This window comes from Sitophilus oryzae, unplaced genomic scaffold (assembly GCF_002938485.1).
Source record: "Sitophilus oryzae breed Bouriz unplaced genomic scaffold, Soryzae_2.0 scaffold_465_pilon_pilon, whole genome shotgun sequence".
Lineage (NCBI taxonomy): Eukaryota > Metazoa > Arthropoda > Insecta > Coleoptera > Curculionidae > Sitophilus > Sitophilus oryzae.
In genome coordinates, this window is record NW_022147046.1 from 484996 (window position 1) to 511438 (window position 26443).

At 31.4% G+C, this 26443-nt stretch overlaps 1 protein-coding gene across 4 annotated transcripts; it reads left to right on the top strand.

Annotated features, from left to right (window-relative positions):
* On the top strand, nucleotides 1-25027 carry LOC115885876 (ethanolamine-phosphate cytidylyltransferase). 4 transcript variants are annotated; one of them, XM_030904909.1, is made up of 10 exons: nucleotides 2-269; nucleotides 791-944; nucleotides 1077-1214; nucleotides 1459-1638; nucleotides 10641-10723; nucleotides 10775-10953; nucleotides 13753-13902; nucleotides 14617-14752; nucleotides 20810-20942; nucleotides 24813-25026. In XM_030904909.1, exons 2-10 carry the CDS (start codon nucleotides 880-882, stop codon nucleotides 24817-24819), a joined length of 1071 nt encoding a protein of 356 aa, XP_030760769.1. In that variant the 5' UTR covers nucleotides 2-269; nucleotides 791-879; the 3' UTR covers nucleotides 24820-25026. The 4 variants fall into 4 exon arrangements, with proteins under 4 accessions (XP_030760767.1, XP_030760769.1, XP_030760770.1 ...); XM_030904910.1 differs by having other exon boundaries at nucleotides 10784-10953; XM_030904907.1 differs by having other exon boundaries at nucleotides 1-269; nucleotides 10641-10953; nucleotides 24813-25027.
* Nucleotides 25028-26443: the final 1416 nt, after the last annotated feature.

Genomic DNA, 26443 nt, shown 5'->3' on the forward strand with positions numbered 1-26443 from the left:
AATGGCAATGTGGCATAGGGTGGTGTGATAATCCAAAGGCTCTGCTTTGACAGCCTAGAAATTTTCTGATAATTTGTAACATAAATCAAAAAGAATCTGTAAATAAGTAGATATATTTATACAAATATAGTCCAATTAAAAAAGTTAATCTCTGTTTCTCGAATACTTATCGTCCTACAATGTGCCTGTTATGGTATTATGTTTAATCGTACATCCGTTTATTTTTATTTATATGGTTTGTGTTTTCAACGCATTACGACAAAATAAGGGTAGGTAAAATTATATTTATTTAAATTATCATAAAGGGGTTGATTTATATTTTATTTGAAAGAAATAATACAAAATAGAGTGATAACAATAGGTAATTCAAAGCAGTGTATAAGTTAATTATTATTCTATTGTATTTGTTTACTATTTTCTATCAATTAAAAAATCGTTTAATTGTGTATCAAAAGTGTTATTTTAGAATAAAATGGGTCCTTTGTCTTTAACACCTGTATTTTTTTAGCGTCTATATATTGAATTATTTATTAACTTGAAAATAGGAATACTTAAAAATACATACATTTTAATTACAAAATCACAGAACAATTGTTACAGATTACATTTTTTGTGATATTGCGTTAATGGATTTAAGATAAATATTCTTAATAGGCTTCAAACTACTGATATTTTATTTTATTTTAATTGGTATCTGTATGCTGATTATTTGTAACATTGTTTTAAGTTTATTCATCAACCAAAAAATGCTGATTATGATTTAAAAAATATATCTTTTTTTATTCTATAGCAATATAATACCTGCACATTAGAACCTGTCCTGTCACTACTGTGTCATCCCCACAAAGAGAGAAATTGGTCAGCAATAATATCAAGAACATGCAGCAAAACGGCTTGGAAAATGGTCACGACAAAAGAGAAGTTAGAGTATGGTGTGATGGGTGGTAAGTTTTATTATTTAAAATTATCAATTGAAAAAAAACTAAGAATTTAAAATATAAATTCACAAATTTATTTCTGTCAATATGAAATTGATCATTTTAATGAAGCATATACATATATTTTTTAAATTTTAGCTATGACATGGTTCATTTTGGTCATGCAAATTCACTGAGACAGGCAAAAGCACTAGGTGACAAACTTATTGTTGGAGTACATAACGATGACGAAATAAGAAAACATAAAGGTCCTCCTGTATTCACTGAAGAAGAACGGTAAGTATTTTATTTCCATAAGTTAAACAGTTAACTGCAAATTATATACAGGGTATTTCCAAAAACATGTGAAGAGAAACATGAAATAAAAATAAGATTTATTTTCTATATCGACATAGGTCTGATTCTATGGAGAGATGGCACATGTTTCTGAAACACCTTGTAGAATTCGCTCCATATAAATTAATAATTTTAAGTTGATAATTCTCAAAAAAAAATGGATTAAATGATTGACATGTTTTAGGTACAAAATGGTGAGGGGAATCAAATGGGTGGATGAAGTTATCGAAGGAGCTCCATACGTCACCACACTGGAAACACTGGATAAGTATGATTGTGATTTTTGCGTGCATGGGGATGACATAACAGTGACGGCTGACGGAGTGGACACCTACAAGATTGTAAAGGATGCAGGCAGATACAAGTAGGTGATTTTTGGAATGGTGTACTTTAATTGAAATTTTAATTTTTTTAATGGAAAAAATACTAATATATACTGATAAATATGTGGAATGCGTCTTCAAAGCTTTATTTCTGAGCATAGAATATTCAATATACATGAAACAAATTGTATAGTCTATCCAACAACAAAATTTTTGATTGGTAGTCTGTCATTTTAATTTCAAAGTACCTAGTTTATTTTATTTTACAAAGAAATAAGTTGGTACAATTGGAATGCAAAAAACGGGAAACCAATTTAAAAGTTGGTTGTCGATGAGATAAACGCAATTTGATTAATTTGCCTTGATCCAAGTTTAGTCTAATAGCAACTTTTAAAAAAATTAATATCATTAACTTGCGAAAGTTTTAAATAAGTACTCATTGATTCCTCATCAAAAAATATGAAAAAAAGTTCCTTTAAATGTGTATAGTTTTAGAGTTACAGGATGGTAAAACATTTTAAAATTAGGTTTTTTGTAATTATCTTAAATACCATTATTTTTTATTTGAAATTACTGTAGGTTGGACTAATAGTAATAATAAATAATATTTAATAATAAATTAGGTAAAATATATAATTTATTACTTTTATTTTATTATTTGTGATTAATTAAACGATGTACTTAAACAGCCGTTAAACGGTAGCCTACTAAAATGCCGTTAATAGATATTGTGACGTCGTTCATGTCGGCGGAAAGTAATGCCTAGCCTTAAACTTTTTGCAAGAGCACCTGTGGGTCAGTGGCTGAGGCTATCGCTTCGTAAGCGGATGGTCTGTGGTTCAAGTCTCACGCCGACCAAGACTTTTTTATATTTTTTATTGCTTATAGCGTGATCTTATTGCATTGGTTTCATACTTTTTGGTTGGATTGGTTTAGTTATTTGGCGGGTTGGTTAGCGTGGTTATTTGGAGGGTGTTAATTCATTGGTTAGTTGGTTATTTGGTGGGATTGGTTGATTTTTACTAATTTATATTTGTTTTTTATATTTTTTATCAGTGTCGAGGTTAGTTGCGTTGGTTAAGTTGGTTATTTGGTGGGGTGGATAGCGTTGGTTAGTCCTTATAAAATTCCTATATTTCATAAAGCCGTCAAGTGCGTCACATCAACGACGTCATACCTATTAACGGCATTTTAGTAAGCTACCGTTTAACGGCAGTTTAAGTACAGCCTTAATTAAATTGCGTGTATCTCATCAAGAAGTCCGAATTCGACAAATATCAAGAGATAAATTTTCATTGGCATTAAACGGCCTACACAATTTGGATATCAAAAGAACAAAGTCAGTGGCGCACATATTTTTAAAAAATATTTCAGTGATAAGCACGTCCTTGATGAATTTGTCGACGCTCTTTTAGCATTAAAATATGTAGCACTTATAGTAACTTTTACCCTCAAAATTTCTTTCGAATCACTAAAAGCACTTGGAAGAAAATTCTAATAGATCGAAAGATTATTAAGACTTTAACACCCTGTAGCTACGAAACAAAGCAGAATCGGACCTAAAAAATAAATCTTTTTACGTTTTTTACCACGAAAGATGGCACATGCTTTTTGAAACACCCTGTATACCATTCTTGAGAGAAACTACAATTGAAAAAATGTTAAATCAAGAAATTCTTCCTATTTTTTGACGCTTATTCATTTACACTCTGTATATGTCTCTAAATAATCCAAATTATTAGAGATATTGAAAACCTTTAAGAAATAATACCGTATGATCGAATAAAAACGGCGTCAGCGATGGCTATGAAATGAAGATCGCTGTCATTTTATATATAAAATTATATTGAAAATGTCATCGATTGTCATTTCCAAGCCAACTGGACGCTATTTTTTTTCGATCATACGGTATAAAGTGCAATAATTTGTAACTTTTTACATGATGTGTCATATATTTTTCATACAAAGCACATTGATAAGTCCACCCACTTCAGTTTGACAAACTTATATATAGATAAACAAATTTATTACAAGAAAGTCAAAAAACATTTTCAGCTTAACAAGTATTTCAACATATACAGGTATAAATGATATTTTGTAATTATCTGAAATGTTGGTTTCAAAAATATTCAAAATATCATTTCAAAAAAATGTTGGTTATCTGAAACTGTTTAATTCAAATATACAGGGTGGTCCGAACTGTATTCCGGAAACTTCCGGCAGCATATTCTGCAGATAAAAATAAGTAAAAAAGTTCTTATAAATTTATGTCCTAAAATACTTAGTTTCGGAGATCAGGGTGTAGAAGTTTCATTTTTATTTTGATTTTTTCCAATTTATTTCTGAACTAACGTCGATATCTAAATGAAAATTGCTGTCTCGAAGTTTTTTGACATGAAAAATTTGATTTTCATGTCCATATGACTGCTACTTGTAGAGGGCGCCACCTACATATTTTTGGCGCCCTTTGAAGAGTAATAACTTTTCGTTCATACCTGTATAAAACTACTGAGAAAAAAAAATACCATTTCATTCAAATCATTAAAAACACTTGGAAGGAAATTATAATAAATTGAAAATAAATGAAGACTTTAAAAGCCTGAAACTACGAAACAAATCATAATCGAGGCTATGTTGAAATAAAAAATAAATTTTATTTTAACGTAAGGAATCTCCCCACGAGTGACGGCATATATTTTTTGAAACACCCTGTGTAAAGTATAAATATTCAAAAAGTCTAGACAAAATATAGAAAAATAAAATATAAATATAAATTATATTATATAAACATAAAAGTTACTTCATAATACAAATTCAAATATTTTCGAAATTTTGACTCAATACCTAATCATTATGAACATGCTTGTTGATTATCTGAATTTAGAGATCTGAGAAATTTTAATCTTATATTTAGCACTTATGTTATGAGGCGATATCGTTAAGAATGGAATAAAACATTCATTTATAATGAATATGTTTTGTTTAACCCGTGGGAAAAAGTATTGTTTTAAGTAGTTGTCAAAATATATATTGCTTTGAGATACTTTCAAAAACTCGTAGTAATTCTAGTAACTCTTTGTATTATTATACCACGTGTTTTTCAAAAGTGGCTTATCCAATAACATTTTTTATTTTTTCAGATAAAAAACCAAGATGTGATAGTTTATGAGATAAATCAGAATTGATTGACGTATTCAATTAGTTTCAGTCACTTCCCGTTTCACCGGAAATATTTTTTACAACTTTTGATTTTTAAATGTGTACCCTCGATATTTTTTTACTTTATTTGATAGAAAAAGCCATTCCGAATGGAATCACATATCATATGTCAACTTTTGATATTTCCACTCAAAAAAAATTATTTTAAATTTCAATCTAGAGTGCCATGGCTGTGTTAACTACTAATTTTTAATCAAGGAGCCTTGGAAACATATATTTAATCGTCTATAATATTTTTCCTGTGTTTCCCTAGCCGATTAAATTTTTTTATGAAAAAAAAATCGGTTGTAAGTTGAGTTTGGTTTAGAAAATGTTTATACTAAAATTTATGTAGGGGTGGGAGTAGTTTTCACCTTTCCCGTACTTTTTCATGTTTTTTGTGAAAGTCAAATGTTAAACCACTTAGCAAAACATAGACACCCAAAATCTAATTCTAGTCGGATTAACGGTTCTTAAAATATCTAAAAAAATTGGCGCCGGGAGGCACGTATAGCCGCCCATACTAAAATATGTTAATAAAAAGTTGGTAGGCAGTTCTTTTAGTTTCAAAGTAAAGGAATTTTTCCAATTTTGTTTCAAAGTATAGGAATTTTTTCCCCTATCCGCCACCTGGGGTCGCGTCCGATGGGAGTTTGGAATTCTCCACACGGATTTTCTCAAAACGGACTACGGAAACATGAATATCTCAAAAACTGCGACTGTGACTGATTTTGATGTTATTACAAATTTTGTTGCAAATATTATTCCTAATCTTAAATTAAAAACCGCGTTTCGCTAGGTACTGTAATTTTGGAGTTTCGATTTTTTTAAATTTTTAACCCCCTTCCATACCCTCTCCCATACCCCCTTACCAACCCCCCACCCCCACCAAAAACTAATGGCCAGATTCTCGGGTGTCACAGTATTTTTGTGCCCAATTTGGTTAAAATCGGTTTAGCGGTTTTTGAGTTATCGTGTTACAGACGGACAGACAGACACCATGAAAATATTTTGTATTTAGTTCATTTATGAACCAAATTACTCATTTTGAGTGAAATTAAAAAAACTTTTTTTCCCGATCTTAATAGCCTACCATACCTGTTGGTATGGTCGGCTAAAAAGGTGTTTTATTTTTTTTACAATACGGAATATTGGGATATCCCGTATTTACGGTCGTTGCCCCCTAGATTAAAATTTAAAATACTATTTTTTTAAGTTAAAATGTCATTCTTGTGTCATTCTATTCAGAATCATATTTTATAATAAATAAATATAAATAAATAAATGCCTTTATTGTCAAAAAATTTTTCAATTTGTAGACAAAGGTAAACTAACAAACAAAGTAAAAAAACAAGGTACACAAACAAACAAACAAAAAATAATACAAAACATTATACAAATAATATTGTCAGTATTATTGTTAAAATAAACATTTATAAATGTTTATAATGTCAAAGAACAAAAAAATAAAAATAATATTCAAAAATATTTAGCTAGTTTATAGTAAAATATCAATGACCTCTAAATAAATTCATTTCGATGTCATTAGTAAATATAGCAATAGCAAAAGTAGACCAGTGTTTACAAGATCAAATTTTATTTTCAAAATATAATTCATTTACGGCGTAGAAAGCCTTGTCTAGTAAATAAGAGTTCAATTCTTTGCGAAATGAAAAAAATGATGTTATGGATTTGATTTCAAATGGCAGGTGATTGTGCATTTTTTTCGAGTTGTATAATATTGAACTTTTAACTAACTCTGAGCGTGTGGTAGGTAGATATGATAGTAGGTATGATCTTGCTCCACGTTCCTGAGTGGATAAGTGTGAGATGGCCTTTCTTGAGAAGCTGATACATGTTTACGTATTAGGCAAACGGATTCAAATATAAATAAGGAAGGAAGAGTCAATATTTTTATTTTTTTAAAAAGTCCCGGCAATGAGTTCTGCTGTATAATCCCAGTGAATATCGAACAGCTCTCTTCTGGAGCCTGAAAATGCGGTCAAATTGAGTCGCACAACACATACCCCAGAATGGAAGGGCATACCTGAGGTGCGACTCAAAAAGTGCATAATAAACAGTTTTAGCCACTGACAAGTTAAGCTCCTTAGAAACAGACCTTAATGCAAAACAGGCAGAGCTCAATTTTTCCGACAAAGCTTCCATATGTATGTCCCATTTCAGAGAATTGTCCACAACAAGCCCTAAGAATTTTACAGATTTGACGACGTCAATGGTGGTGTTGTTAAGTACAAAAAGCTGCAACGAGTTTTTATACGACAAAGCTTTAGTTTTAGAAATGTTGAAACTTAGGAGGTTCGAATTGCACCAAGATTTAATGGTGATTAAGTCATTTGATATAATCCTATGAAGTGCCGTGATGTCCTTGTTGCTCCAACTGATGCTAGTGTCATCCGCAAAAAGACATATTTTGCCACTGATGTTTATGTTAGCAATGTCGTTAATAAAAAGAAGAAACAAAATAGGGCTTAGTACTGAGCCTTGTGGTACTCCACATTCTATTGGCTTGCTAGAAGACAACGTGGTATCCACCCTCACAAGTTGACTTCTGTTGCTCAGATACGACTTAAACCATTCGAGAGATGATCCCCTGAACCCATAGTGCTGCAGTTTATTAATTAAGATCTTATGATTTCCACAATCGAACGCCTTAGAAAAATCACAGAAAATTGTTGCTGTAGAATGATGGTTGTTTAGGCTGGAGTAAACTGTATTAAGGAGGGAAAACATAGCGTCATTTGTGGACTTGTTGCTTAGAAATCCGAATTGATATTCAGTAAGTATTTTGTACTTAAACAGAAAAGATACCAGCCTAACTAATTGAATATGTCTGTCAGTGCAGATTTATGTGCTATACTAACTTACCAAATGTGTGCATATTTTTTATTAAAAATAAAAAAGTTAAAGGGTGAGCCACTTTGAAAAAAAACGGTATATAGGGTGATTCAGGGCGACGGCACGTTAGACGTTTACGGAGAACCGTTTTTTTTGAAAATCTGGATTTTTACATAAAGGTACCAGCTCCATCTTTCTAAAATATTTTCAGCATTACAGTGTTGCCGCATCATTCGAAAACTGGTACCATCTTTCTTATTTTAAATGGAAAACCCAGTAAATTATTCCATTTTTGGAAACTACTTTCCTTTCTCATAATTTTTCTATTATACTAACCTATACCTATCTTTAATAGCTTTTAAGATAAAAAATAAAACGTGTAAAATTGACATAAACATGATCGTGAATAAGTATTGGTAAAATTAGGAATTAAACATTTTTAAAGTTGAAATTTGGGTTATAAGTTAACGAAAGGCGATATATTCGATATGTGTAAATAAACCGATTGGATATTACACAGATAGAACAAAAATATTATTTATTTCCGTTTGTTATAAAATTACTTAAATCTTTGTTATTTTAAATTCAATCCTGTGCATATTATTCAAAAAATCAAAAGACTAATAAAATTGCTTTTTAACGATATACAGGGTGTCCCAGGCTGAACGTGCATTAGAAAGTTTCTGGAGAACTACAACATCTAGCTCGGAGATTTTTCGCTCATCATGGTTTCACAACGGGATCTATCGATTAAACATATTTTCAATATGGCGGCACTTCTGGAAATACCGGAAGTTGACAGCAACTTTCTCATGTTAAATGGGTTCCCCCATTTTTTATTACATACTTAAATTCTCTGTAAAATTTTATGAATTTTGATATTAAACACTGTATATCTAACATTGACCGTTTTTGAGAAAAAAAATATTTATAATTTTTGAACAAAAAAACTACCTGCCAAAAATATGTGTATAGCCTAAACGTCAAATTTAGTGATTACCACAGCCACTGTGCCATAAAGAGAAAACATGTGGCTATCTATTTCAAAAATTAAATTGATCGAATGTCATATAATAATGGCCGCAGCTGTCATAGAATTGAGCGATTTAAAAATTAACATAGGTCATTTTTTTCAAATGGAAACCCACATTTTTATTTCGCTAGTGAAAAGGCTTTTCAATTCGTTACTTTTTGACTATACCTGTTCCTATACCTAAAATAAATCGTTCTTAAGTTATTTAAGAGTTAGTTTTAAAGCGTATATTTTCCTTGATTTTAACCAGTAGCCTATGACTTTAAACGTCAAGTGATGTAAAACAATATATCTGGCCATTTCATACAAATTTCAATACAAATACAATACAATACAAACCTTCCGGTTTTTTAAGTAGAGCTATTTAGAAATTAATAAATCTATTATTATAGTTTCATTTCATGAATTTCGTTACCATGGCAGTTTTTGAAATTTCGCACGTAAACTCTATTTGATAGAGTAAACGCCACGAATGTTTGGGAGTGATTCATCGCTTGATGAAGTTAGAATCGACACGCGCGCTATCATTTTTACATTAAAAACGTAAGTTTTTACCGCAGACGTAGGTTTTTAAAGGCCCGGTATAATCATCTGCCTGCGCTCCTCCTACTTATTCTTAAATGTTAGCGTGATTGACAAAGACGATACTATATCGCGTTTCTTTGGATGATTCGTTTTTGTGCGTCAGTCCATTGGTGTGCTTGCAGTGCGACCAATTGGGCATTCCATTTTATATTTATAACCAAATATACGTTTTGACAAGACTTTGACAGTTAAAACAACAAATTACAACAGATTATATATTTATTATTATATGACTTGAAAGACCACGGCACTGGAATTAAGTTTTATGTGACCTTCAGATTAGTTCACATGGTAGCGACCGATGAATCACTCCCAAACATTCGTGGCGTTTACTATACCTTTGTTTGATACTTATCTTATAAAGTTAGAATATTTGTCATGGTAACGATTTTCTTTAAACGAAACAATTATAATAGAGTTATTATCTTTTAAATGACTTTACTGAAGAAACCAGAAGGTTTAGGTATAGGAACATGATATATCGTTGAAAAACAATTTTATTTGGGTTTTGATTTTTTAAATAATATACATAGGCTTAAATTTAAATAACAATAATTTAATAATTTGAACAATTTTATAATATAATAATAATAGCTCCCGTATATATCGTTTAACGCCTTGGGAGTAGCAAGGTACAGTTTGCTATACTAGAGCCATTCGGTATACAAGGAAGGTAATGTGGCTAGCACTACGCTTCAACCGCCTATTATTACCTCAGGATTGTGAATCCCAAATACTCATTTAAGGATGGGTCGACCTCGGTACCCAAACTATTTTTATTTTAATAAAAAATAGTCGGCTGATGAAATGCCGGGTGTGGGATTTGAACCCACTACCTTGAGATTGGTAGACGAGAGCCTGTACCTCTACGCCACCGGGCCATGTTATAATCAACTATGAAAACTGGCCACTATTTTATAATAAATTAGGAATATGTCAGCTTTCCTTAACCTATAAACCAAATTTTAGCTTTCAGTGTTCCAAATTTATGATTTAACCAATGCTTATTGAAGATCATGTTTTTGTCAATTTTGCACATTTTTTATTTTTTTATCTCGAAAACTATCAGAGATTAGTATAAGTTAGAATAACAGAAACATTTTGAGATATGGAAGTAGTTTCGAAAAATATAATAATATACCGGGTGTTCAATTTAAAATAACAAAGATGCTACCAGTTTTAATATGAAACGGCAACACTGTAATGCTGAAAATAATTTAGACAGATGATGGAGTATGCGCCTTTATGCGAAAATCCAAATTTTCCAAAAAACCCTATCACCGGTTCTCCATAAACGTCTAACGTGCCATGGCCGTGAATCACCCTGTATTTGTATAAATTCTAAAATAAAAATGACTCTCATAACTGTAGAGAAGTACAGAGGACGGCGGGCGTATCGACGACGGATCTGGTAGGACGAATGTTGCTCTTGACAAAAAACCATTTCAAACAAGGTCAGTATGAATACAGCGTTGCCAAAGAGCATTCAACAACAATGGGTCAAGATTCTTCAGCTAGATCCCCCTATACCGGTTGCAGCCAGTTCTTGCCCACCACGCAGAAGATCATCCAGTTTTCGGACGGCAAGGCGCCCAAAGAGGGAGACAGGATCGTGTACGTTGCCGGGGCTTTCGATCTGTTCCACGTCGGCCATCTGGATTTCCTGGAAAAGGCCAAGGCGCAGGTATTTTTTTAGATTTATATTAATTCAAATCTAAATAATTTACATTTTTATAACGGCACTGGTCACTTTATTTCCGTGGTCTGTATTTTAATGCGTACGATAGAGATAATTATATACCAATTAACAGATAAATAGACAGAGACAAAAGATAAAAAGCAACATACAGTGTTGCCGGTTCGTACGTGAAATATCATAATAAACGAAGATAATATATAGTTTATATCAAATAAACTTTTAGTCACGTGATTAAGCTTGACCGGCACAGCGTTGTCCACTTTTACATATTTTCTTTTAATTAAAATGTTTTAGGAAACAAAAATAAATTAATTATAAATATATAAACGGTTATTATTTACATCAACAAAACTCACCTCCTTAATAGCACTTCCCAACTAGCATTTATAGTGGCAGAGACGTAACTGCTACTATCAAAGCCACTACAAAGTGGGCGGTGACCATCGACTAGGGACGTCGTATATTCGTAGCTGCTAAGTAACTGCGACCAAAATGGGGAAAGATTTTGAGTAGCCGAGTAGTGTCTTGCGTAGTTTTTGCCACTAAAAGAGTTACTATGATGTGATACTATAAAGTAGCCTACTGGTGAATTGGACTTATCTGTTACGAAGCTGCCTAGTCGCGGGTTCGTGGCAGCCAAGTGTTATCCACCGACGACATGAGGAACTTTCGTTAAACTGTTAAACTTTATTCGCAGCGAACCTCTTCATACAATTTCACATTTCATAAAAATAAATGTCATGATGGAAAATAATTATGGAAGCCATTATTATTTTTATTATTATTATTCAGTTATTTACCGTGGGATTTTTAACGCCTTTTTAGGTAAATTCCAGAACGCAATCAACTTTACTGAATAAAATAGTGGGTTCATATGACAAAATTTTCGAGCGCCTCTCAAAATATTTCAAATTATTATATTATTTGCAATAAAAACTCATGTAGTAATTAAAAAATAATTATAATTTGCTTGAAACCGGGGTCAAACTTTAAAAATATTAGTTCACCGTTAGAAATAACAAAATAACTAAGGAAAAAAGCTTTAATCTAGGTATATTTAGCTTGAAAACGCATAATGTTTGAGCCATTTGGCTATTCGTCTAAAAAGTTATGAAAAAAATATGGCCGTTTAATCCGAAAAATACTTTATAGTTCCATATGCTTCCACAAAGTACCGGGAACAAAACATATTAAGCCAGCCTTACCCTTTAAAATCTTCGGATTGATAAAGTGACAATTGTAGCTACCCAGAGGCGACTTTATAGAAACAACAACTTTTTTGGGACTACATGGTCAACGATTCTTTGGAACCATAAAGTGATTTTTTCCAAGAACGTTTCCTGCGCCACCAAATTGCCACTTAATTGGAGCGTATGCTACACCGATAGCGGCGGTGGCGACTATACACTCCATTGGTGCACTATAACGTTCCGCCTTGTCCTTTGAAGTTATTTTTTACTTATTGTGCATTGGTCTATTATTAGTGTTTTTATATTGTTCAGAGCTACATGAGGTATATACAGGGTGTTTCAAAACAAATGCGAAAAACTTTAGGGGGTGATTCCTTGTTCAAAATAAAGGGTAGTTTGCTTTATAAACGTTGGGTCAAAAGTCAACCATTAGGGAGATATCGCGGTACAAAGATGGCGGAAAAATAATATTTTTATTTTTTATCTTGAAAACGAAAAGAGATAGACTAATGAAATTTTATGGAAGCATTACTGTTATGAAAACAAACTTTCAGGTAATTTTTTTACTTTTTTAAAATGAGGGAAGGGGTTGAAATAAACTACCCCTATCATTCTTGTTAACGAAGTTTAAAGAAAATTCTTATCAAACACATGCAAATACTTTAATTTGGATAGTTTAGTTTGTTTAGAAACTTTTTTACCTCTTGTGTTTTTTTGATAAAACTCACCGATTGGAAATTAAAAAATAAAATGTAAAGCATTACATGTCTGGACAAAAAATATTTTTAGATTAAGAATCTAGTGATAATAATGATAATAATAATCATCTAGATAATAACGTATTGCAGTAGAGTAATGTCAAATAAAATAATATTAGGAACATCTTAAAAAGTAACAGCGGCCGACTAGATTTTTTCCTAAAAAAATTACAGCAGCCCACTAGATTCTTTATCAGAAAATGTTTTTTGTCCTGACATGTAATGCTTTATATTTTATTTTTTAATTTCAAATCGGTGAGTTTTATCAAAAAAATACAAGAGATAAAAAAGTTTCTAAACAAACTAAACTATCCAAATTAATTTTTTTGCATGTGTTTGATAAGATTTTTCTTTAAATTTCGTTAACAAGAATGATAGGGGTAGTTTATTTCAACCCCTTCCACTCATTTTAAAAAGTGAAAAAATTACCAGAAAGTGTGTTTTCATAACAGTAATGCTTCCATAAAATTTTATTAGTCTATCTCTTTTCGTTTTCAAGATAAAAAATAAAAACATTATTTTTCCGCCATCTTTGTACCGCAATATCTCCCTAATGGTTGACTTTTGACCCAACGTTTATGAAGCAAACTACCCTTTATTTTAAACAAGGAATCACCCCCTGAAGTTTTTCGCATTTGTTTTGAAACACCCTATATAGAGTATTTTAACGCCCACTCTTTTAGCTCTTGTTTTATATTGTTGGGTCTCCAATTAAAGTCTCTCTCTTTTTAATATATTTGATTTTTCATTCTATCACTGTCTTACACGTTAAATTCCAGACCGTAGAAGCGCAGAAGTGACCAAATCTGTATATACATAATGTTAAATTGTTATAGGGGGACTATGTAATAGTTGGTTTACACACGGATCCAGTTGTGAACAGGTACAAGGACTCAAATTACCCCATAATGAACCTGCACGAGCGGGTACTGAGCGTGTTGGCTTGCAAATACGTGTCTGAAGTAGTCATCGGTGCCCCATACAAAGTAAGTAAAAATATCCTTTTTAGGGTTCCGTACCCAAAGGGTAAAAACGGGAACCCTATTACTAAGACTTCGCTGTCAGTCCGTCCGTCCGTCTGTCACAAAGGTCTATCTTATGAACCGTTATAGCTAGACAGTTGAAATTTTCACAGATAATGTATCTATGTTGCCGCTATAAGAAAAAATATTAATAACAGATTTAAATAAATGTTTTTATATAAAAAAGTACTTTCACTAAACATTATCTTTTAAGTAAGAATTTTACATAGAATCTTTCAAGTCCTCGGTGGCCGCGTGGTTAAGGCGTTTACGCTGCTATGACGTTGGAGCCGTAGTAAGGCACGTTCGAATCCTAATCAAGGCGACCTTTTTTAATCGTTTTTTTTTTAATTTTTACATATTTATTTTTACTTTTTACAATTTTTAGTAATGTGTTTCTTCATTTTTTTTTAATTACTTATACTACGCGTATTCAAAATTTCAGCTAAATCGGAAAAAAGTTTATAATAATATAGTGTCTAATGTTGTATAGATAATGAATGGTACGGAACCCTTCGTGCGCGATTCCGACTCGCACTTGACCAATTTTTTTTAATAAATGCCAGGCTTGAAAAGAATATAGTTCGAAATGATTACAGTATGACGGAAAATATATAAATACTGATTAAACCTGGTATAAACCAAAACATTTATTCTGCAATCATTTTATTGTTTCAGGTCACACAGGATTTAATAGATCACTTCAATATCGACATTGTTATTCACGGCAACACGCCAGTAATGATGGACGTAGATGGAACACATCCATACGAGATTCCGAAAGCCCTGGGAAAATTTAAAAATGTCGATTCAGGTAAAATAACATAATATCAAAAAAAAAATCGGCGTCGGTGCTTACTTTAGTGTTAAGGGCTTTGAACAAAAAGATTGAGGAAGTAGCATATCAAAAATGGCTGGCTTAAATTCCGGTTTGTCAGTGCCATTCTAATTTTATTCAAAACGTGTAAAAATATGATGTAGGGTAGACATGGGGTAGACTCAACAATTTATTGTTTTATTTTACGTTGTCAATAAATGTTGGTAGTTATTAAAATTTTTATAAAAATATATAATTCTAATAAAAATAGATAACTTATAATAATTATATATTTATTAACACAAACATATATCTGATACACTACTGAAGAAGGTAAGTCAAATTGACGTATCTAAATTGTTTGACATCTAATCTTTGACAAGTAGTAAATAAAAGCAAAAATGCAAGACAAAATATATAATTAGTTAATTTTAAGTGAATTTCATAAATGATCGGTTTACTACACATACAGTACCGGCCAAAAGTGGAGAAACTTTTTAAATTTATTTGTTGCCGTTTTACAAGAACGAAAATGTTTATAAAGCATATATATTTATACATAGGATAACTGTCTCATAAAAATACACACGAGATTTTTTTGGAAAAAGCCTCTATTAAATTTTGAAAAAATTAAACTAATTTCTATGAGGACAAAAATGGAGAAACTGGTATTTTTTATACATTTGTAGTCGTTAGTCTCAGTATGTGGCTGCATAGCCTTTACTTTTGATAACTGCTTGGCACCTTTTGGGCATAGACTCAATCAAGTTCTTTATTACGTCCCCGGATATTTCATTCCAGGCTTGTAATAGGGCAGCGAACAAAACGTCATTATTTTTAAATTTGTCCCTGTTTTTACGCCTAACATCGACTTCTAGTTGATCCCATAGGTTCTCTATAGGGTTCAGGTCGGAGCTTTGAGCTGGCCATTTGATCATTTCAACTTTTTCCTCGGTTAAAAATTCCTTAATAAGTTTGGCAGTGTGTTTCGGATCATTATGGTGCATAAATTTCCAGGTTAATGAGAGAGAGGATTCAGCATAAGGTACCATTGTTTCTTGCAAAATATTTAAATACATATAGCGATCCATAATTCCATTTATTTGAACAAGGGGCCCGACCCCATGCCCAGAAAAATAACTCTAGACTAGAACGTTCCCACCTCCGTGTTTTATGGTGGGTATGGTGTACTTGGGATTGAATCTCTCATTGGCAGGACCGTCTCACCCACCTAATACCATCCGAACCAAAAAGATTGTACTTGCTTTCGTCTGACCAGAGTACATTTTTCCACTGCTTGTAGGTCCAATTTGCATGTTCCAATGCAAATTGTAGTCGGGCCTGCCTATTTTTCTTAGAAATAAACGGCTTTCGGGCAGGTGTTCTGGCATTTCGTTGTGCCTGTTTCAGACGCCGTCTAATGGACCTAACAGATATTGAAATAAAGGGATATTCGTTCCTTATATCCTCCGCAGTGCAAAATGGATTTCTAAGTGAATATCTTATTATTTTCTCTGTCGCCAAAGTTGTTTTTTTTGGTCTTCCGGGCTTGGGTATACTGGCAGTTGTCCCACGATTTCTATACAAATTAATCTGTTTGCACACAACACTTTTATGTAAATTGAAGTGACTAGCAATATCAATTTGTTTAATTCTTGAATGATACTTCTCAATTATGATTTTGGTTTATTTGATCTGTCAAATTTTTAACGCTCTGTGAACCCAATACCATGATCTAGACGCTTTAACAAGAGAATATCTCACAGAATGTTAAGAAGAAGATAAGGTTTCTCCACTTATGTCCGCTGGAATTTGTAAATAATTTTTTGCCTGCAAATTTATTCACAAAATAAGCAGTTTTTATATGACTATAGAAAGCAGATTAAATGCGAAATATTTTCTTGATATCCTATTTTGCAGAGAGTAAACTGTATTTTGACATAGTAAAAATATTAAAAGTTTCTCCACTTTTGGCCGGTACTGTACATACATATATGTATATTATGTAGTCACTTATCAGAGCTGCAAGCTTACAGAAAACTTAGGTCTTTTTTTGACTTAAATAATTTTAATGACTTAAATATCTTAAAATAATTTGATTTGAGGATAAAAAATACCCAAATCTAGACGAGTTAAAAAATGCTATTTCTGCCGAATGCAACAGAATTTCAGTTTACCAACTAGCGAATGCAAGAAGAAAATTTTATGATCGCCTGGGTTATTGTCTAGCAGTCGATGGAGGAATATTTGAACATCTTTTTAAATCCTAAAGTTCTAACAATTTAATAGTACCTAAATTAATAAGTTATTGAATATTGTAATAATACTATAATTAACCTTGTAATTGATTACTTTATTTTACTTTAATTCATATTAATTTGTATTTATAAATACATCTTTAATATTTCCGATGTAGGAATGAGTTTTCAATAATAATAGAGCACTAAATAGGTAAATTTCTGAAATGACAACTTCATTTGACAGTTATCTTTTACCTTGACTGGTGCTCATAAGTAAATACAGGGCCATAAGAAAGGAGAAATATTTAAAAAGAAATCGGCGATAATTCGTAAACCAGCTTTTAGTGCTCTTCAATAAACCTAAATAGAATTATTCTCTAAAATAATTAGGGAAGCCAATAATTGACCCCATTAAAATTTACATGGGATTTCCTATGTCCCGTCCGACGATGCAACACCCGGTATAATATTTTATTCTAATCTGTATATACAATAAATTATTAATATAGATAATAAAATGTAAAAAATCGGTAATGGGTAATACAGGGGGGGGGTTGGGGGGAATTATATTGATTTAAGTCATTTTATTGATTTAACTTGCAGATTATCTTGATTTAAGTAACAAATAAATAAAGTCTTTACAAAAGTGACTTGACTGGAAAGAAAATTACTTAAGTCAAAGACTTATAACTTAATTAAATTAAACTTTATGCTGTATTTGACTTAAGACTTAAATCATTTTGATTTTAGAAATGAGTTAAGACTTAAGGTATTCTTAAAACTGACTTGTTGCAGCTTTGTCGCGTATAGCGAAAAATGATTCCATTATTTCGCTGGATTTTTGCCTGAGATCTACCGCACGCTACACAACAAACTATTTTACAGTCTTTTTCAATAAATCGCAATAGTGTTAATTTAAGTTCTGCTACAAAATTTCCTTCTAGATTTACTACATTTAAACAACTATCAGTAGAAGAATAAATAATAAATAACATAAAATAAGCTCAGTAAAGACTGACAAGTCCACAAAATTTCAAATCAAGTTCAAATGTGTCAAATGATCCCAACCCTAGGGCCCTTTGTCCGTCTACCTTGAATGAATACATGGATAGTATTATATTCCTTCCTTAATATTTTTATTCAAAGGGGGTATACAGGGTGTCCCAGGCTGAGCGTGCATTAGAAGTTTCTAGAGAAGTACAACACCTAGCTCGGAGATTTTTTGCACATCATAGTTTCACAACGAGATCTACCGATTAAAGAGATTTTCAATATGGCGGCCCTTCCGGAAATACCGGAAGTTGACAGCGACTTTCTTATTTTAAATGGGTGCCCCCATTTTTTATTACATACTTAAATTCTATAAAGATTCTAGTAAAATTTTATGAATTTTGATATTAAACACTCTATATCTAACATTAACCGTTTTTGAGAAAAAAAATATTTAAAATTTTTGAGGGAAAAAAACTGCCTGTCAAAAATATGTGTATAGCCTAAACGTCAAATTTAGTGATTACCACAGCCACTATATAATATAATCACCACAGTCATAAAGAGAAAACATGTGGCTATCTATTTCAAAAATTAAATTGTTCGAATGTCATATAATAATGGCCGCAGCTGTCATAGAATTGATTAAAAAATTATCACATAAATAATTTTTTTCAAATGGAAATCCCCTTTTTATTTCACTAGTGAAAAGGCTTTTCAGTTCGTTAAGGATGATTCATGGTACACCGTGACGGGCCGGAGCCGTGCGACGGTAAAGGCACGGCCAAACATTGTCAAATGTTATTTATACTTATACATTCATGCTAGGCCGAACACGGCCCGAGCTTCGCCGGAACGCGTCCATGAAATGTCGGTGTACATTTTTCCTCGGATCCGCTACGGTCCGGCCCCGTTGCGGCAAACATAAATGAGCCGCCGCGGCTAAATACTTCGTTCGTCTACGGGCCTATAGCGACTGTTTTCTAGCAGTGTTGCCGCACCCAACTTTTAGCGCGTACCACATTATAAACTAAAAATGTACCACTTTGGTACAATTTTTTAAAGCACAACAAAATACATCTGCAAATGACTTTAACCGGTTTGGTCGTTGTGAATTTCTTCATAAATTTCTACATAAAAAAAACTTCCTGGAGAAAGACACAAATCGAGACGAAAAACATGAAGTAGAAATTCAGAAAACCCAATTATAAGTATGTATAGGTTGAAGAAATGTAAGTAATTCTAATACTACACACGATACTTGGAAAACTTAAATTTTATTAAAAAAAACGCAAATATAGAAGCATGTTAGAAACAGAAAATTTTTAAGTTTTTTTCTTCGGGTTATTTAATATATGCAACCCTATAGACATTACAACGTTTATAATACGTCGTTAATTAATGCGGATTGTCTCCGAATGGTATCGGTAAGCGCGTTTAATGCAATATCAACGACGATAATTATTAAATATATATTCATTTTTGGTGCGCGTGGGAAATAATTATTATACCGAATCATCCTGGATTTGAAAATGTAGTACCACTGTACCAAATAGAACTAAAAGTATCAAATTTGGTACAAATGTACCACTGCGGCAACACTGTTTTCTAGAATATAATCGGCACGGACATGATCCCCGTTGTCCACCCGGTGTTGCATATATTGAAGGCCCGGACGTGGCTCGGTGTCTACTTCACGGAACGTGCCCGGCTCGGGTACGGTCCGGTGTACCGTGAATCATCCTTTACATCACTAAAGAGCGAGAAAAATACGAGATATATTTTTATAAATACAATTTTTAAACTCTTAACCAGGCAGTATTTATAATATATGAAATTCAAATAATTCGTGTTCTGACAGATGGAAATAAATTGTCTGACCGTTTGACACTTAATGTCAAAGGAAGCTAGTTAAAATTAAGAAAAATATACGTTTTCAACATATTATATATACATTCAATATACGTTTATCAAATTAAATCTTAAATATCTTAAAAACGATTTATTTTAGGTATAGGAACATGTATAATCAAAAAGTAACGAATTAAAAAACCTTTTCACTAGTGAAATAAAAAAAGTGAGTTTCCATTTGAAAAAAAATATGTATGATAATTTTTTAATCGCTCAATTCCATGACACCTACCGCCATTATTATATGACATTTGAACAATTTAATTTTTGAAATAGATAGCCACATGTCTTCTCTTTATGTCACAATGGCTGTGGTAATCACTAAATTTGACTTTTAGGCTATACAATTTTTTTTGACAGGTATTTTTTTTCGTTCAAAAATTTTAAATATTTTTTTTCTCAAAAGCTGTTAATGTAAGGTATAGAGTGTTTTACATCATAACTCGTAGAATTTTACAGAGAATTTAAGTATGTAATAAAAAATGGGGACACCCATTTAAAATAAGAAAGTTGCTGTCAACTTCCAGTATTTCCGGAAATGCCGCCATATTGAAAATATTTTTAATCAATAGATCTCGTTGAAAAATAATGATGTGCAAAAAATCTCCGATCTAGATATTGTGGTTCTAAACTTCTAACGCACGCTCAGCCTGGGACACCCTGTATGTCAAGGAGCTAATTTATTTTTATTGCAATTGATTTCAACACCGCCATCTATTTAGCCAGTGTGTGTGCAAGCACTTTAAGGTTAGGACTAATACTCGGAAGCATGAGCCAACCATAATTTGTTTACCAAGAACCGTCACTGAATCCTAACAATAATACTGGGAAAATGATGAACAAAAACCATTTATTTTCGTATAAATAAAAAATAATATATTTTTTTTTTCAAAATACCTAAATTTTCTTGCAGGAAACGAAATGACAACGGACAGAATCGTGGAGCGGATAATAAGGAACCGGCAACAGTTCCAAGAGCGAAACAAACAAAAAGAGGAAAAGGAAGTGAAGTTGGTGAACGAGTTGAACGCGAACAGTTTGGAAGTGTAATTTTTTAAAACTACTTTTTTCTTTTCTTTAAAAAGGCATATTGTGGGTGATGATGTATCTGTGTGCAGAACGTCAGGTATCAATGTATATATACACTTGAATTCTTTGGTTGTTTGTGATAGTTGGTTAGTATCAAGAACCAAATTTGGGGAGCTTTAAACAATTTAGATTTAATATAAGAGGGAAGGGTATACATCATATACAAATGTCTCAATGGTGGTACTGATACTGTTATATAGCTTATTTCGTTTATTTTGTTTGCAAGGATTTTGAAAACGAAGCGTTTTACACTAATATTAAATATTACTTTTAATATTTACTATATTGCAGTGTAAAAAATGTTAAAAATACTGGTTTAGTTACCTATTACTCCCCAACTACAGAAATATGAATGATAATCCGGTGTTTTTGCTGTATTTAAACTTAATTATTTTTAAAATCAAAATACATCTATACAGGATGTTCCTTAATGACGACCTACTCTAAGAAGTTCTAAACATTTTAACTTTTGAAATACAGATTAGTAAAATTTTCAAAAAAACCATATTTCGTAATGACTCTGATACAATGATACTATGCATCAAACTATATACCGTATGATCGAAAAAAAAAACGGCGTCCAGTTGACTTGGAAATGACGATCAGTGACATTCCCTATACAGGGTGGTCCGAACTGTATTCCGGAAACTTCGGCAGCATATTCTGCAGATAAAAATAAGTAGAAAAGTTCGTATAAATGTATGCCCTAAAATGCTTAGTTTCGGAGATACAGGGTGTAGAAGTTTCATTTTTATTTCGATTTTTTCTAAATAATTTCTGAAGTAACGTCAATATTTGGATGAAAATTGGTGGATGGGTGTTTTTGGACATGAAAAATTTTATTTTGATGTCAATATGACTCCCATTTGTAGGTGGCGCCACTTATATGTGTTTTAACTGTTTTGAAGAGTAATAACTTTTCGTCGGTACCTGTATAAAACTAGTGAGTAAAAAAATATACATTTACGACTTTTTTTAAATAAAAAAGGTCTGTTGGTAAAAATCGCTATGAGTAATGGTTCTCGAGATATTTGGAATCGAAATTATCAATACCTGTCATCATTGACATAAATTAATCTGACTGAAATCACAAATTTGAAATCTTTTTTTGTCAAAAGTTCCAAAGAAACTGTTTAGTCATTATTTTTTCGCAGAAAAACTTATGATTAATTTAAAAAAATAAAAATTTATTATTTCACTCAAATAACTATACTCAACGTGTGCTTATTTTTTGTCAATAATGACATGTATTGAATATTTCCATTCTAAATATCTTGAGAACGGCTGCTCGTAGCGATTTTTACCGAGACATTTCTTACATAAAAAGTCATGGAAATGTATATTTTTTTAGTCAGTAGACTTATACAAGTACGGTCGAAAAGTTATTACTCTTCATAACAGTTAAAATACATGTAGGTGGCGCCCCCTACAAATAGGAGTAATTTTGACATCAAAATCAAATTCCTCGTGTCACAAAACTCCCAGATACCAATTTTCATCCAAATATTGACGTTACTTCAAAAATTATTTGGAAAAAATCGAAATAAAAATGAAACTTCTACACCCTGTATCTCCGAAACTAAGCATTTTAAGGCATACATTTATACGAACTTTTTTACTTATTTTTATCTGCAGAATATGCTGCTGAAGTTTCCGGAATACAATTCGGACCACCCTGTATAATTTTATATATAAAATGACAGCGAACTTATTTCACAGCCATCGCTGACGCCGTTTTTTTTTCGGTCATATTGTAGTATATGCATCATATAATTCTATGCATTTTTTGATGTGCAATTTTTTAATTTATTTTAATAAGTGGCGTCCTTAAATGGGTTTTACATTGAATATTTTTGAGGGGAAAATGGTACGCCACTGACTTCTTTTAACAAACGTTATTTCCAAAATCGCCATTCATTTCTAAACAATTTTATTCTCTTAATTTTTTTCGTCCAAAGGATAGTTTTTGCTTTAAAAAATTAGTCATTTTACTTACGGTCAAATCGCTAAAAATTTGATGCGGTCACTGTTGTGTGGAAATTGTTTCTGCTTCGCCTTGATGGAAATTAAGAATAACACAAATCAACATTTTTTTAAACATCAAAATTGCATTTTTATGATAGAATATGTGTATCAAATTTCACAAACATATTTATAACATCAGATCTCAGATCAGAAAAAGTTTTTTTTTATAAAAAAAATTACCACCCCATATCTCAAAAAATAAGATGTATAGAACATCTTATGAAGCTTTTTTTCTTAAGTTATACTCAAGAATCAGCCAGTTAATATTAGGATGTCAATTAACGCACACCCTGTATAACTCTAACCATGCATTGGGGATACATTTAAGAAATAAACAGTAAATTAAATTTCATTTTATTTGTACTAGTTTAAATAGGTGCTAAAAATGCTGATGTCACTTATAAACAATTAACCTGATAAGCAATAGAGGGCGTCACTGAAAAATAATATTCCAGCGTATATATTTTCATCATTTTAAATAGTATTTTATACACTTTTTGTAAAAATATGGGAAACATAAAATTGTATGAATATTAATTATTCATAATTATATAAATATGCAAAATCACCGGATTACACATGGTGTTCAAGAAAGTTAAACACATTGTGAAAATATATAAAACAAAATTTATATACGATTATATATTTATACAAAAATATCAACGCGAAATTCGTTTTAAAATAAAAGAATCGTATTCACAGTTACTTCGACAACTTTCAACTTATTATGACACTTACTACCAAATGTGTCACTTTAACAACTTTGACAGTTAAAGTGTCATAATAGGTCTTTGTATGCTTATTTTTTTTTTAAATTTGTTTGAAATTACTTTCAATTCGCTACAGTTCTTCCCCCAAAAGTTTTCCTCGTTTCAACTTTTGATATTGCTGTAACTGAAACTAATTATTTTAAAACTTTTTTGACTTTTTTTCTCTCCCACTACTTTTTAATAAATACAACATGATCTAAAAAAACGGCGTCATAGTTAGCTTGGAAATGCAAAATCACTTTCATTTTGTATGTGAAACCATATGGCGAATGGCATCGATCGTCATTTCCAAGTCAACTTGACGCCGATTTGTTCGATCATGTGGTATATTAATAACTAAAAGAACTATTTAATTATGAATTCTAAGAATTTAAATCAATCTGATAATCTTTAAATTAGCTTGAATATGAGAAGAACGAAGAAAAGAATATTATTTATTCTGAAAATTTTGAACTTTGAAATAAACTTTTTTTGATGTATCCAAATTTTTCTTGAACACACTCTATACTATTCACAATACACTTAACCTTATATTACACTAAAACCTTTGCTAAAACGCAGTTAGGTAGTCGTTTGATTAAACTAGGTATTGCATTTTATATTTGTTAAAATACTTACAAATTTGGAAAATGCCGTGCTCCCGTAAAAATGTTATATTTTAATATCACTAAGTGTTTTTTTATTGCATTTTAAAATTAACAAGACCAAAGATATATCTTTTTGCCATACACCGTGTGATAAGACCGAAACAATACTCAAATGTGTTAAAAATTTCGTCTTTTTGTTGATGTATAGCCAGTAAGCAATAGTCTTAAATTGGCATGAAAATGGTAACTCTTAAGGTGGGTTTATATGCATCCGTCATGCGGCGTCCGTCGTTCCGTTAGACTCGTGATGTGGTGTTACCTGTCACCTGTCATTTTTGACGGATGCATATATGCCCGCACTTTTTCGAGAAATTTTATGTAATTTTTTTGTTTTTTGTTTTAAGGCATATTTTCCTATACAGTTATTCTTTTTATTGGTTTTTAGCTATTGAAGAAATTGTACAAATTGGAACAAGATTTGTAATTTTCAGGTAGAGTTTTACAGGAAAATTTTATATTTTACACGAAGACCTTTGCTAATTTTTTAAAAAAGGAGAAATGACAAAATTTTGTTTATGCTATCTTTATACAAACGTTTTTTTTTACGTACTATTTCTTGTTCGATATATATTTTATTTAAATCTTATATATGTATTGTGCGAGTATTGTTATTTTATGAATATATGTTTAATTTTATTTAACTTTTAGAAGTTTTTTTTGTTCCTTTAAAATTTAGATCGCGAAAGTTTGATTTTTTTTATACACTGACGTCCTTGAAAAACGTTTTATATCATTTTGAATTCGGAAACTTTTTTGCCTACCCTGATATACAGGGTGGCGCACCTCATTCGCCTCAGTTGATTATACGAAAACGGAAAGATGTAGAAACAACATTTTTTATGGGTGTATGTAGAGAGGCAATGTGCATAATTTAAAATTATTTTCAAATGTACAGGATGTGTCAGAACTGAGATCCATACCATAGGTTAGGTTGATGAGATATTTAAAGATATTTAAATATGCATGCTATAATAAAAAAGTTTGTGAACACCTTGTACATTACTTTTCAGCGTTAATTCTTGTGCTGACTTTGAAGCCCGAGAAATAAACTTTACTAAAAAAAATATTGCTTCCTTAAATGTATACAGGGGTATCAAAAATTGCTGGTCTATTTTAAATATTTATTTTGCATAAAAACTTCGTTATTTCAAATGCAACACTCTGTATTTTTTTAAATAAATCGAAGCAGATTTAAATGCTCTTTCAAACTATATTAGGATTTCCTATACCTATCTGGCTCAGATTTTGAATAAAAAGCGATTTTTCAATAAAATTGTACTCAAGATGGCTAGTATCGCTATGGCAATTTGCTAGTGACAGTAGCTATTTTCAAAATGAAAATTAGTTTATTGGACTTTATTTAAATTTATAACAGTTTATTTTTATTTAATTTACTTACAATAGTTTAATAAGTAAGTATTTATTATTTTATCAGGAAAAATAAAGAAGTAGTTCTTTGATTTATATTACGATGAGTTGTAGATATATTGGATTTTCTATAAAAGAACCAATTAAGACAAATTTATTTTCTTCACCTCTAACGACAGGTTTCTGCCTGATAGGTTTTTCGTATACCACACTATCAGGACTGCGAAAAAAGAAAAGTAGTTTTTCAAAGGAACGCTTGTTGAGAAAATTCGTATTTGGATATTTTTGAGCCTAAACCCTTCAGGCCAATAAGCAATTGTCCTCACAAATTAAAATCACTAGTAACATATCCATTCCTTCCGCAAGCAAATACTGCTTCATTTCTCTTGATAATGTAATACTTATTAACCTTACTGTAGGTAAATTAAATAAAAATAACCTGTTATAAATTTAAACAAAGACCATAAACTATTGTCGATTTTGAAAATAGCTACTAAGTGTCACTTGAAAATTGCCATGGACACCAGCCATCTTGATTACAATTTTATTAAAAAATCGCTTTTTATTCAAAATGTGAGCCAGATAGGTATAGGAAACCCTAATATAGTTTGAAAGAGCATTTAAATCTGCTTTGACTTATTTAAAAAA

What these genes read in the sequence shown, in the direction of transcription:
- LOC115885876 (XM_030904907.1), top strand. Translation starts at nt 880, where the DNA reads ATGCAGCAAAACGGCTTGGAAAATGGTCACGACAAAAGAGAAGTTAGA. An exon ending in AAGGATGCAGGCAGATACAA is followed by an intron (nt 1,639 to 10,640) that starts GTAGGTGATTTT and finishes TCATAACTGTAG; the next exon opens with AGAAGTACAGAGGACGGCGG. An exon ending in TGGAAAAGGCCAAGGCGCAG is followed by an intron (nt 10,954 to 13,752) that starts GTATTTTTTTAG and finishes AAATTGTTATAG; the next exon opens with GGGGACTATGTAATAGTTGG.